A 14409-nucleotide genomic window follows, 5' to 3' on the forward strand; every position below is an offset into this window, starting at 1 on the left:
CTGATCTCTATTTAAAAAAGAAAATCTAAGGCTACGTCCACACATACACGGGTATTTTTGAAAACGGAGATTTTCCGTTTTCGTTTTAAAAAATAATCCCGTCCACACGTAAACGCAGAAATGAAGGAAAACGCTGCTAGGAACATGCCAAAGCAACAGGTGGCGATATATTCCTAACCGTGTAGAAATGTTGGCCAATCAGAAGTCTAGAAGCCTCGGTGGGAAATAGTAAACAAAGATGGGGCGTAGAAGCAGAACCCAGTCGTATGTGTGGAGGGACAGTAACTGTGTGTGTATATGTAAGCATTTAAACACTGCAGAGAGTACAATTAACAGTATTGTAGAAATTCATTTCACCGAAATAATAACGTGGCGCACAGTGTGACGTCAAAAAAGGCGCACACCTTTGACGCTGCGTTTTCTCCGTTTTTCTCGTCCACACGTAAATGCAAAAACGGAGTTTTCGAAAATATCCACCCTGGCAGGTGTTTTTAAAAATCTCCGTTTTCAGTGACCAAAAACGCCGTTTACGTGTGGACGAAAGGTGCAAACGCATAGAAAAATGTGCGTTTTCAAAAATACCCGGGTACGTGTGGACGTAGCCTAAGACAAGTAGGGTTGCCAACCGTCCCTTAAAAACCGGAATCGTCCTGTATTTAGAAACAAAAGTACACCTCCCGTATTGAGCTAATAAGGGACGCACTTTGTCCCGTAATACAGTGAGAATCAAAAGTAGTCTATAACTTTTAATGAAATTAACGCTTTGTTTGAAAACATAATTCCCAGCCCCTCTCCTGCTTTGTGACCAATGAGCTGACAGCACACTTATGACAATTCGAGTATGACAATTCAGATTACCGCTTATCTCATTGGTCGAGGAAAGGTCGCTTACGGAGAAAATACCGGAAGACAACAGATGACCACAACAAGAAGCATGGCAGGGAAACAAACGCCGACACTGCGGTGCAAGTCTCGGACGACAGTACACCTAATGCTGGGCTTACACTGTGCGATTTTTGGCACATTTTGAGCCGATTTTTGAGTCGTGCGACCGTTTTGTCGATCGGCCCGATTTTGGCCTTCATCGTGCGTCGTGTAGTATACGTGGGGTAACGAGAAGCGATTAACACCTCACGACCAGCTCCCGATCATCAATCGCTTGGTCGCGAGGATTTCAAACCTGTTTGAAACCTGTTTGAAATCCTCGCGACCGTCGTGAGGGTGTCACCGCAGCTTCTCGCACTGCGCACGCGCAAACACAAATGTCAGCGAAAAAGACGGCGCGACTGAAAAAATCGCACAGTGTGAGCCCGGCATTAAGCTGGGCATACACTGTGCGATTTTTTCAGTCACGTTATTCAGCTCCTGATCAAACTGCACGATTGACTCGCAGGGGTTATAAGTTCGTAGGTCACGATGCAGGGTCTCACACTATACCGCCCGATGCTCTGATGCGACCTGAGTGCTCACACTGTGCCTCCATAAAATGAAGGTTATAACAGAAAATCTGTCGCTCACTCTCCCTCTCTGTCTTTCACTCACACAGACGCGCACACCACCACCATCAACTTTGCTAAATTGCTAATGAAAAACATTGATCAGGCAGCTGTGATTGAGCAGCAATGTAAATCCAACTATTTTCACGGTTGTTGTGGTCGTGATAATTTTGTGATGCCACATCGAAAAGGCTCGGATGAGCTTTCCAAAGTTCTACAAGTTGTGCCTCCATCACTTGTGTCCAGATCACAGGCTGCACAGCCGTGCTGCTCCGTCTTTTTCACCGACGTTTACGTGTTTGCGCGTGAGCAGTGTGAGCGGCTGCGGTGACACCCTCACAAGCGATTGATGATCGGGAGCTGGTCGTGAGGTGTTAATCGCTTCTCGTTACCCCACGTATACTACACGATGCACGATGATGGCCAAAATCGGGCCGATCACCAAATCGGTCGCACGACTCAAAAATCGGCTCAAAATGGGCCAAAACTCGCATAGTGTAAGCCCAGCATTAGACCAGCAATGTCTGTTCCCCTCAGAAAGAAAAGGCTGCAAAAGTACAGGGAGGAATGGGAAAAGGAAAACACCTGGCTGGAAAAGTGCACGACAACACCTATAAAGCGCACTGCACTGTGTGCCGGCGCACTTTTTCCATAGGCATGCTTCTAATGGTGGGCACATGAAGAACGTGAGGGGCGTGAAAGCTCGGGGAACCCTTAACCAATTTTTTGTCCACCAGGCCACGGCAGAAGCAGATATGGTATGTAAACACTGGTTTGTTTTTTTTAAACCCTCTGGTTAAGGTTAATATGGGCATGTGCAGTGAATATCAGCTAAAAATAAATGGCTAAATGATCATTTGTTTCCCATATGGTCATATCACAAAGAATATGCATCTACTTAAATCAAATTCAAGTCAAATGGTTAAAAAAATAATTTCACACACAAAAAAAAGAGCTACAAAATTCACCACACTGGGAAAGGTGAAGACAATTGGGTTGCCCGGCCCTGGCCACGAGGTGTCTCTTATTTATTTTTCAGGGAGTTGGCAACCCTAAAGACAAGTGAAGACCTCTCAGTCACAGTGCCGAGCTGGGATCAGTGACTGTGCCTTGGCACATCTCAGATAAAATTTTAAAATCATCAGCTCTCATTACTGTTGAGCACAGAAACTCTTGTGGCCCAGTTACCTTCAAGTGAAGATTCAGCTGGAGATCGCATCAACAAGAGCACATTTGTGCCATATACAGATGTAAAGTGGATGTCCCTGAGTTTCAAGCATGTTCTTACTTGGAAGAGGCAATTGTAAAACACAGTTCAGAGCTGTGCGCCTGCACCTGTGCTTAGATAGAAACAAATCATTCGATCATCAAGACATTACTACTGAGGCAAAAGACAAAAACTTAAGGATTAGAAAGTGGGGTCTGTGAGTGATCAGAGGAAAACCCGTGGAATGGCATTTTCCTCACGATCATCATAGACACGGCCATGGAGCGTGCCCCCTTGATAGAACTGGCGGAGGTTGAATTTGGCAGGTGCAGAGACGTACCACATCACCACCCCTGTGGGGTTCACTGACACTACAAATTCAGTGGAGTCTTTCAGCGATGCGGTCTCATCTGTGAAGACATTGAAAACCTACAAAGAAGACGGGAAACAGAAGTGAATTTCTCTAGCAAGTATAAAGACAGACATCTTGCTGATAGAACACTTTTGGTCTCAGTGGGAAACCTTTGGTCAGATGTAGCTAGATTCTCATCATGTGTTACTTAAAGATCTGTTCTAAGTCCCCTGTTGTTCTCATTGTATATTCTACCACTAGGCCATATTAGTAGTAATTTTAAATCCATTTCCTATCATCTGTATGCAGATGATATTCAGCTGTACCTTTCTTTTAAACCTTATGAATTGGATAAACTATCCATTCTAATGGACTGTCTAAAGCAATGTTCCCTCTAATTTTTCATGTATCTGAGCGAACACACAAACTCCCTGAGCGGTCCCTTGGACCACTGTGAGCAACAGCAGACGTGTGCACTGTGGTCACGCCAGCATCGAATCCATCCAAGTTACATGGTTTATTAAAATAATCAAATTACAGCATTTATGTTAGACTACTTTTAATTAACTGCCCGCTTACAATGAAAATTTAAAAAAAATCTTGTTCATGACCTGTGTAGTATGTTAACACTATTGGAAGTAAAGAATAATCTGAACTCCAATTTTGAAAACAAAACTTTCTTTTTTTTAATTTTTTTTTTTTATAAAGCTCTGACTTGTATTATGAGTATGAGTCTGTGGTCTGGGAGAGAGTCCTGTAACTCTCTGTCTGCAAAATACAGTATATAATGACCAATGCTGGGCAATTAATTATATAGTTACTTCTTCAAAAAAGTAACTGAGTTTTGCAAACAACAAAGTTTTTTGCAGCTGTTTACCTAAAAATGCAGCCAAGGCGGTTTCTTAAATAAATATTTTAAACTATTTACAGAACAATCAGCTGTTCTGCATCAAATTTGATGCCACACAAATTATTTGTGCCACTAAAAAAATAATTTCTGTCCACTATGAGATAAAGGAGAACAACAGCCTGATACCTGCAGGCCTGACAGCAGGAGATGTATCACTCCTGTAACATTCAGTAGTCGCCTCATTGTTGTGACACACACAACAAAACTACTGACTACACTACACACTAACTACGCAAGATTTGCGCTAAACGTTGCAAATCTCTCACATCTCAAAACACCGCCGTCACTCCTAAAAATTCCCCCTTTCCTAAACGACTAAATGTCATGTTGCCATATCATTTTTTGATTGGTTGACATGGTACACTTTTCCACCAATAGGAAAGGGTGGGGTGTTTTTGGTTTTGTTTTTGCTCACAGGCGGAGAGTGCTTGAGCATTTTCCTTATAAAACGCCGTTTTTACCGTTTCTTCCCGCAGTAAATATAAACAACAATAGTAATCAGGAAGAAAACCAAACATTGCAGATATTTTTATCATAACTCTGGTTTTACATGGCCTATCAACACAATTTAAAAACTGGTATAAAGTCCACACTTTTTCCGTCAATTGTTCCGCCTGTCCTGCTCACATCTCCAATGGTTGTGCACGTTGTCATTAACGTGGCTTCACTCCACATCAGCCATGCCGCTTTGCTAGCTAAAACACCGGTGTCGGCACATAAGGACCCTGTCATAGCCTGTCAATGACGTTGATTACCTGCGTATATATATATTGGCTGGACTATGAAATAAGGTGGCATCGTTATAATCCCATACGGGAGCAGCCAGTCACTTACTAACTAACACTGCAAAACAGAATTGTTAAAGTTTTAATTTCAATTTCAGTTCAGGTTAGATTTTTTTTTTTTTTTGTGCGCAACGCAGATTTTCTGTGCGCAGAGACCGTGCCAGCAGTGCGCAATTGCGCACGCGCGCAGATTAGAGGGAACATTGGTCTTAAGGAAATTAATGGTTGGATGGCAAACAATTTTCTGCAGCTTAATACAGACAGGATAGATTGTTTAATTCTGGCTCCAGAGAGCATTAAGCCTCAAATTAGACAATGTTTGGGATCTTTCTCATCCACTGTAAAACCTCTGAATCTTGGGTTAACTTTTTACCAATCCTTTGATGCCCACATCAAGTTTTTGACCCCCTCTTTGCTTTCTTCACTTAAGAAATATCACTAAACTCAGGACTTTTGTCTCTCAGGGTGAATTGGAGAAGCTTGATGCCTTCGTCTCCTCCCAATTAGCCTGTTGTAATGCCCTTTTTCCTTGTCTGTCAAAGGCTTCTATAAATCGCCGTCAAGCTGTCCAAAAAAGACTTTTAACTCGCAAATTTTCTCATATAACCCCATTGCTAAAGAGTCTGCACTGGCTTCCAGTTAGTTTCAGATATCAGTTTAAAATCTTGACTCGTACTGTCATGGCCTTACGAGGAGAGGCCCCCACTTATATTGTCAAGCTACTTCACGCTAATTCTCCAAACTGGATCCTTAGGTACACTGATAGTGGTCTACTGGGGATTCTACACCTGTCTGAAAACCAAAGAGGATTATGCCTTCCAAACCTTAGCGCCAAAGCTATGGATCTCTCTCTTTCTCTCTCTCTCTCTCTTTCTCTCTCTGATACGGATACTAATATTTGGTCAAATATGGGGTCCATATGGACTAAGTAAAGCGCTATACAAATACAGGCCATTTACCATTTAATAAAAGACTGAGTCATGTACCATGCTACAATGCTATAATATTTGAAAAGATTTCAATCTTTTGTTTGTTTGTTTCTTGGATTTTTTTGTTTTGTTTTCTCTAGTGCTGTTTTACGTTGTTAACATTGAAACTTCAAAAACAGGGAAGTCTGAGTCAACCTTGCTTGCTAAAATTACCCCTCTCACCCCGAGTGAACCAGGTCGAAACACGATACACATCCCTCCTAAGTCTATAAACACATACCTTGTAGCTGCCTGCGGTGTAGTTGAGTTTGCTGAGGGAAGTCGTGTAGCGATAGGGCATGTCTGTACGACGGCTGAAGAACAATAAAGCGCTGGCATTTTTTGACAGGGGGCGCCAGAACACTTCAATGCCACTTTTCTCCTGGGAGAAAGAAAAAATGTGAACAATGAAACAAAAAACATTGCACAAAAGTCCACAAAAAGAGTCATTTAAAAAAAAAAAAAGTATCTACTAAATTGTGCTTCACCTTCACAATGCGTCTTCCCTGGATACCCAGGGCATCCTGGTTGATGCCGATGGCCATTTTGTTCCGCAGGATGCTCTGGGCACCGCTGGAGATGGTGCGGAGGTCATTAGACATGAAAAGAGGAGCCGCCATGATCGCCCAGAGAGCCATCTGAGAACGAGACTGTTCCATGCTGAGGCCAAAGTCGCCAATAATCAGCTGTGAAGATTAAAAATTTTCACACCAAAGAATTAAATTGGAGGCTGTAGTCTGTAGTACATGCAATCTATCTTTCAGTATGGAGGTGTAGCTGAATGATTTGTGCACAACAAATATATATGTAGAGCACTGCAGAGGCTTAAACAAATCGTAGAGTAAGCAGAGACAGTAAATATAGACATATATAAAATCCTGTTATTAATGTGTAAAGCTCTACATAGACAGGCTCCTGCTTATATAGCAGAGTTTCTGTGAATGTATCACTGTAGCCAGCCTCTCTGGTCCTCTAAACACCATCTCCACCTGCCCCTCGCTCTGATTTTTAAACCAGAGGTGATCGTGCTTTTAAGGTGATGGCGTCCAAACTGTGGAATGGTCGTCCTCAGCCTAACAGGCCAGCTGATTCTGTGGTTTGTTTTAAACAACTTCTGAAAACCCGTTTTTGTAGGTGAGCTTTTGGTTTGGAATGAATGTCTAATCATATGGTAGATTTTGTGTTTGTTCATGTATCTGTAAGTGAAACATGTATATGTGGCTTTTCTATTGTTTATGCTATTCTATAAAGCACTTTGTAACTATTATTATTATTATTATTATAAATATGTTTATATTTGGGGAAGACAGGATATTTGGGGAAGATATTACAAATTTCAATTAAACAAACCATATCAGGGTCGTTCCACCTTCCAGGACCTGCTGCAGGTGTCAGGACGTCCTGGTTTTCAAAGAACCAGTCAACAATGTTCAGTACACTGTCCCAAGAGTCCTGGATGTCACCATAGTTACGCCACAGGTTGCAGATCTCACCCAGCTGAGTGTAATTTACCTAAAAACATGCATCAGTTTCATATAGTGAAGACGCAAATACTAAGTATTAGAACAGGATTCGAACAAAACATCAAAAAGTATTTTGGATTTTAATTGTACCTTAGGTGGCAGCCCACCCTGGTAGACAGGCCAGCTGCAGGCATAGCCAATGGGACGCCCTGTAGCATTTAAAGCCTTTGACATGAGAGGGTAACCTGTTCAAAACAGTGAACAGGAGATCTCAAATGAGGTCCCAATCAGCAATATCTTAATATCCACACAGAAAAGGTTCAGTCTTGTGTTTTTACCCTGCTCTTGCTCCGTGGCATTAGAGTAACAGCCGTCATATTTTAACATATCCACCTCCCACTCTGCAAATGTCTGAGCATCTAATTCGATCTTATCCAGCGGGGTGCCAGGGTAGCCCATACATGTGAGTTTGCCCATGTCCCCATAGATGCCCAGCTTTAGGCCTCTGTTATGCAAGTAGTGTGCCACCTTTTGGATTCCTCCTGGAAACCTGAAAGAGTAATATCAAACACACACGTTTAAAAATGCCTTCAGTTTTCATTTTGTAACCACAGCATGATTTTTTTTTTTTAATCCTGTAACCCAATTTCCTTTTGCACTTTCCAGGGAAGTGAAAATTCATATTTGTGCTGACACTTAAACATACCTGCTATTAATCTACTGAGCACTGTGTTTTGCTTTTCACATGACTGTATGACTGTCACACTACTTCACTGGCTGTAGGCCAGTAACAGATATATGTTTATAATGGTCTTTGTGCTCACGCAGCAAATACTGCACCTCTTAGGATCAGGCTGCAGCCGTCCCTGATCGTCTCTTTGTTTGGAAGACCAGCAGTCATCTATGTTCACGTAGACGTAGCCGAGTTCCTTCCAGCCATCCTCTGCAAGTCTGTCTGCCATGTCCATGAACAGATTCTCACTGGAAGAAGGACAAAGGTGTTTCATAATTGTCTCAATCGCATTCCTATTTACACTGATACTGCATTTGAAGATAGGAGTGTAAAGAGCACTACCATATCTATTAGATATTCTGTTCAAACCAACTGCTTCTACTGGCTTTTGTTATATCCTGTTATTATATCTCTATAAAACTGAGACCAGACCATTATAGTTATAATACCTAAATACCTTTTAAGTTTTCAATACAATCAAGCCTGGTGGTACACATTCAAAATTTTGGCTTACCTGATGCAGTTCTTTGGGTCGTTTTCACAGTCAATATCACATCGGTATCGTTCCCATGCCAACCACCCCATGGGAGGGGTCCTCATCAGTCCATTGTCAAGGGCCAAAGTGGTCCCAGTGAGCGCAAAGGCAAAAAAGAGCACTGCAACATGCATTTCTGCAAATACAAAATTACAAGCTGAATCAGATGTCAGTGCAGTGTGTCAAAGATGAGCCAGAAGAGTACGTCCAGAAGACTAAACGGCAAATACAGGTTAATGATTGCAAGACCTGACGAATAATCACCTGACATGGGTGTGAACGCAAAACAACCTGCTCGGTGACTTACCAGTGAAATAGACTGATTGTGTCAGGTGACCAAATGAAAAGCACATGCTTATATAAAGGATGTTCTGCTAAATAAAAGTTAGAATATAAAAGCTGTTCGCAACATAATCGCCATTTGGTTCTTGTAAATACGCAACACTCAATCTCAAGCGAGTATTTTGTATTATAAACACTAACTTGACGGTAGCTTATTATTTATAACTAATCTGGCATAGACAACAATTATTCTAGCAATTTAAAACGCAGGGAATTTAATACACGTTTAAATGATTGAAACGAAGGGATTTGCTGAATAAATGTATGAAATGAAAAGCTGAACTCACTGAAGTCCGATCACGGCTCTTGGAAACTGAAAGCTAGAAAGAGCAAATAAGACCAAGAGCTCAGCCTCCTGCAGTCTGATTCTGTGCTCTTGTCTCCGGTCTCCCCCTCACTTCTTTAAATAAATGCTGTGATAAAAGAAAATCTGCTCGGTCCTACTGTAGGGGAATATACAAAAAAGTACACATGACAAGGAAGTGGGAGCCACGTGACAAAGGAACCCTATCAGCTGACCACAAAACAGGAAGCAATAGAGAGAAAACCGCCGGGGAGACCGTTCATTACGTTTTATTTACCTCAGTTTTGTAGCTATTTTGATCTAATAAACACCTATTCCAGTTTCGAACTGTTTATGTTTAATGAGGTGATGTTAAATGTGATCAAATCATTCATACAATGTTGTTTCATAAAAGCTATAGATTGTAGTAGCCTTCACCTCTCATCTGGAGTTACAATCCTGGTGATGTCCATATGTGATGAACAAAATAACTACTGCTTCTTCCTCAGAAAGGAAATCCTATTATTAGAATTATTACAGCAAAAGTGTAAACATATCCACATCCAGCAGGAGGAGCACTTGGAATACAAAATTTGGAACCACAAAACCTGGATTTAGTTGCTTCAAAAGTTGCTAAAAATTCATAGATGCGAAATGCTATAAGATAAAGTCTTCTGACTCTCACTTTGGTAGAAAGTGGAGGTTCTTTTATTATTGCCGTTTTTCATAGGTTTAATTAAAGACACGGGAACAAAGTACTGTATTTTGACAGGCTGCTAGTAACAACGTGATTAAAGATGCCATTTTAAATCAGTTCTTTGCTATGTGTAGAGGGTTCAAGGGTTCATCCCTTGAATTGGGTGCCTTTTTTATGCTTGAAAGATTCACAGGTCGGTGTTAATTGTCTGAACAAAGAAAACAAACAGTCCTGAGATAATGGTCAGGTAGGGTGACTGGGCTGAAAGTGATAAAGTAGCTCATGTACAAAGAAAAACTCTGAAAAACGTTTAGAAAGCTTTAGAAAAAAAAAAGGACGAAAGTCAGGATGCTTTGAAGCAAAATATAAGAGATGGCCCAAAACATTTGTATATTACTGTATATTTAACAGTTGTTTACTGTTTGTTTTTTGGTTTTTTACACTGGAATATTAGGGTGACGCACGCAGCTTTTTTGTTTTTCTGATTGGCTCAGACCACGGTGTGTCAAACGTGACATCAAACAGGAAACGGTGAAACCTATGAGCTGCTACACAGGGAAACATGGCAGACGCAAGCCTGGGTAAGATACTAAGCTGCAAAAACTACTTAAAATTAAATAAACCAGGGGTTTAAACAGTATATTAAAAATCCATACAGCAGCTACCTTTATGTAATGGACCGAAGGGTTATATCACACGGATGTAAAAGCTGCAGGCATGCTCCAGAGCTAACTAAATGAAAACAATTACAGACGAGGGTTTAATATCTCTCATTTGGAGAGAATGGTCTCTATTGACATAGACTTTAGGGTGGGTAGCTGGTCTGTTGAAACGTTTATTGTCCTTTTTTGCGTTTAAACAGACTTCCTGGTTTCAAGTTTCTGTCGTCCACTCGTTTTCATTTTCCCTTTAAAGTGACAGGAGCAGGTTCGCGCATGTGCAGAACAGTCTCCGCATACAAGTTAGCAAACTTGCAGTATGACAGTGTAAAGGCGGCACATTACACATAAATAACAGCATTTAATCCATCCGTGGTGACCTCTTGCAAATAAAGGGCCAACTGAAATAAACAGACTTCCTAGTTTCAACTTCCTGAAATTGTAGCTGTCAGACAAACAAGTGAAGTCAAATCTGCAGTTGTGATCACTGTCATCATGGGTATGAATTACATAGTAATTTGGGGCTTTTGAAGATTCCCTTTGAACTATTTTTTCTACTGTGGAATAATTGTACAGCATACATCTTTAACAACTTTTAAAAACAAGAATTGAGTACAAATGTTTACATTTCTTTTGAATTTTCTCGGATCCACACACAGTCAAAAGTACATACAAACTCAAATATATATACATACATCTCCACTAATATTACACTTCCACCACATGCTTTTGGTAGCAAGCTTCTGACACAATTCTGGCTGGATATTTGAATCTTTATGGAGAAATTAGAGTTCACAGACCTGGAATTCAAGCATAGTCCACAAATTTTCGACATGGTTGAGGTCGGCTCTTTTAGAAGACCATTCCAGATTATTAATGTTAGCCTGCTTTATCCATTCCGAAACCAGTTTTGATGTGTTTTGCGGATTGTTGTCCAGTTGGAACACCTGATTTGTGCAACGTGGCAGTACCACTGGCAGCAGAGCATGATGCTACCACCACCATGCTTGACAGTTGGTACAGCATTCGTGAAAGCCTCACCTTTACTCCTCCAATTATGTGTCTTGTAACTGTGGCCAGATATCTCAATCTTTATCTCATTTTGCCATAAAACCTGCCTCCAGAAGGCATTTGGCTTGTCCATGTTGGTAGATGCAAATTTTAGCTTTTGAAGCAGGGTTTTCTCACCCATGGTGTTGTAAAACTGGCTTCACTGTGGATAGTGACACTGGTGACGCAGTTTCCTGATCATGGCAGGCTTGAGCCTTTGTGGTTCCTGGGTTATTTCTGAACATCCTAACCTATTTCCTCTCATCTGAGGGTGACAGTTTGGGTCTTCTTTCACACCTTGGCAAAGTGGTGACACTTTTTACTCTATACTCAGATAGCATTGTTTGAGCTGATGAACTTCAAATCTCAGGTTGTGTAGAAATGGCTTTAACAGACCTCAACTTGTCAATCCAGTGAATGCTATCAGAGAAATCCTTTTTAAGCTAGAAAACAGAAATTGCTTGTTATAGTCAATCATGATCACCAACGAGAAGTTGATAGGCCTTTACCTTCTCAAGTTAAGACGTTCAGCACCACTTATTAAAAGATGATTGTGTATGTGTATATTTGCCTTGTGTGGACTCGAGATTCAAACTTCAATTCAAACTTGTGCACCCAATTCTTGTATTTGCAGTCATTAATAATGTATGCTGCTCAATAATTACACCCTGGAAAAAGAAAGTGCTAAGAAATCATTACAAACCCAAAATGATTATGACATGCTTGCCCATGATAAGTGGATGTCAACTTCTGACTACAACTCTATTTTCCCCCCTTAAATATAACAGAGAAGTAATGTAATGAGGAACAAATCCTTTTTTAGTTTCTAGTGGTTGTTTATGTTTTATGAAGTCAGGTAAAATTTTGTGGGATGAAAACACTTTTCTAGAAAGGAAACCTTATTCCAGATGACTACTAGAGTAATACAAACTGAAATCATATACTTAGAAGTGCTTACATTTGCTTTCAAGTGTAAAACAGTAGACAGTATTTGACTTAACTCCTTTTGTATTTCAGGTGTTTTTGGTGTGGTGTCAGCCCTCGTTGGAAGTGGAGCGGCAGGTTTTGTGTTCGGAGAAGCTGCATTATTTGCAGTTGAACCCACTCTGACTGAAGATGGCCTCCTGCTTAACGCTGCAACTCTGGCTGCTGGACGGGCCGGTTCCACTGGTGTTGCAGTAGTGACGGCATGCCTCGTGTTCACCTCGGTACTCTTATGTCTTGGAAGTGGTTTCCTCCTCGCTGCCATGGTGATGACACTGTTGAGTAAAGTTGGAGTGAGACTGCCCTGGTTAGCAGAGGCCACAACAGGAGCCTCTGTTGTGGTGGGTGCTGTCACTACTGGATTGTTAGCGGGCATCCTTCCACCGTGGATCTACATTGTGGTGCAAGGTGCTCTGGTCCTTTTCGTCTACTCGTATTCCAACATTAACGACATGACCACAGCTCTGTTGATCATCTTCACCACTCTATACCTCAGTGTAGTGTATGGACAGTTGGGAGCCTTTTTTGGACTCATTAGCATGATTCTGACTATCGTTGTCCTCTTTGTCCTTCGAAGGCTACTAACAGTCCGTGTGCCTCGAAGACCCAAATCTAAAACTGGGTGCAAACTGCTGGAGAGAATATTCTTCTACTCTGTTTTTGTGGGGATTCTGGGATTTTTTGTGGGTTTAGGGGCAGGTGAAGCAGTAGACGGGTCAAAAGAAGAGGTGGTTGTGATGCTGCAGTCAGTCCTCTGGGTGGCCTATCTGTCTGCGGCGCTGCTTGGAGCTGGCCTGGGAACTGTGGCCATGGTCGGACTGGGTCCAGAGGTGGCTGGAAAGGTCGCTTTGGGAGTTGCTATAATGACATCAGTGGCTTTGAGAGCCATTCTGCAGTGGAGCTCCTCTCTAGGGGCCCGAGGCAGCACAGCAGGGACGCTAGGGGCGGCCACAGCTGCAGGGGTCTCACTTGGAGCCGCGAGTGTTGCAGCAAGACGGGCATTTCAGTCAAGGAATTCAACTTTAGCAGTTTTAGGTTCAGTCATCGTCGGTGCAGTTGTGGCAGCAGAATGCCAGTTACTTAAAGCAAGTCCGTTCACCACATCAGAACTTTTAACAATCACCCTTGTTGCGGCAGGGGCATTTGTTCTGGGTGCACCAAAGAGCCCGTTCCACACTGAAGTGAATCTGCAAAAGGGCCTCCTCACGGGGCCTGTGCTAATAAAAGAAATCGGCATGGAAACGGTCACCGCAGCAGCAGCACCTATTGGAGCCGGGGCACTTGGGGCTGCAGCGCTGGGCACTGCGGCTCTGGGGAAACTGGGGACTGTGGGAGTCCTAACGGCCATAGTGTTGGCTTTGGGGAGCGCTCTAAGCGGCATGATAGGAAAATCACCACCAACTACAAATGCTCACAGAGACTGATTGACGCCTAAGTTTACATCTGTCTGTAAATGTTCTTGTGTTGCATTTTTGCAAGTAAAAAACTTGAGGCAAAAACATTAAATGCAGTGTCATAAGGCATGATATCTGTTATACAGATAAAATGCTCGTGTTTTAATGTTCTGTTGTGGATACCAGTGTTAAATAAAATCATCAGAAAGCTTTCGTTTTTTTGTTTTTTTATTTCAGTGGCCTTAATCGTCCTCTTTCTTCTTCTTTTTTTCTAAGCTCTTCACAGCATCGCTGCCACATTTCCCAAGACATGACTGCACGCTGGCAGTTTCTTTGGTTTCATCTTAGCAACAGTAACAGGCGCTCAGAGAAGGGGGGGGGGGGGGTAAGACAGGAGAAAGACAGAAAATGATCAGAAGGCGGAAGAGCATCTTAGAACTGATGTGTTTAGGCAGATAAAGATAACCAGAGTAAAGCTTACAGTAGTCTCTCTGAAAAGATTATATTTTTGATTGATATTGATTTAGTAGATCTACAACGATGACAAACGA

The 14409-nt window shown here is 41.9% G+C and overlaps 2 protein-coding genes across 2 annotated transcripts; one reads left to right on the top strand and one right to left on the bottom strand.

The window, feature by feature from the left end:
* Positions 1-1143: 1143 nt before the first annotated feature.
* LOC134642989 (alpha-N-acetylgalactosaminidase-like) lies at positions 1144-9261 on the bottom strand. Its single transcript, XM_063495141.1, has 9 exons — positions 9079-9261; positions 8429-8585; positions 8022-8162; positions 7520-7731; positions 7332-7426; positions 7069-7230; positions 6207-6404; positions 5960-6100; positions 1144-3132 (listed from the first exon to the last, which is right to left on the bottom strand). Exons 2-9 carry the CDS (start codon positions 8581-8583, stop codon positions 2929-2931), a joined length of 1308 nt encoding a protein of 435 aa, XP_063351211.1. The 5' UTR covers positions 8584-8585; positions 9079-9261; the 3' UTR covers positions 1144-2928.
* Positions 9262-10281: 1020 nt separating this feature from the next.
* On the top strand, positions 10282-14057 carry LOC134643279 (uncharacterized). Its single transcript, XM_063495566.1, has 2 exons — positions 10282-10352; positions 12498-14057. The coding sequence occupies exons 1-2, from the start codon at positions 10334-10336 to the stop codon at positions 13886-13888; spliced, it is 1410 nt and encodes a 469-aa protein (XP_063351636.1). The 5' UTR covers positions 10282-10333; the 3' UTR covers positions 13889-14057.
* Positions 14058-14409: the final 352 nt, after the last annotated feature.

The sequence above is a fragment of the Pelmatolapia mariae genome, linkage group LG15 (assembly GCF_036321145.2).
Source record: "Pelmatolapia mariae isolate MD_Pm_ZW linkage group LG15, Pm_UMD_F_2, whole genome shotgun sequence".
Lineage (NCBI taxonomy): Eukaryota > Metazoa > Chordata > Actinopteri > Cichliformes > Cichlidae > Pelmatolapia > Pelmatolapia mariae.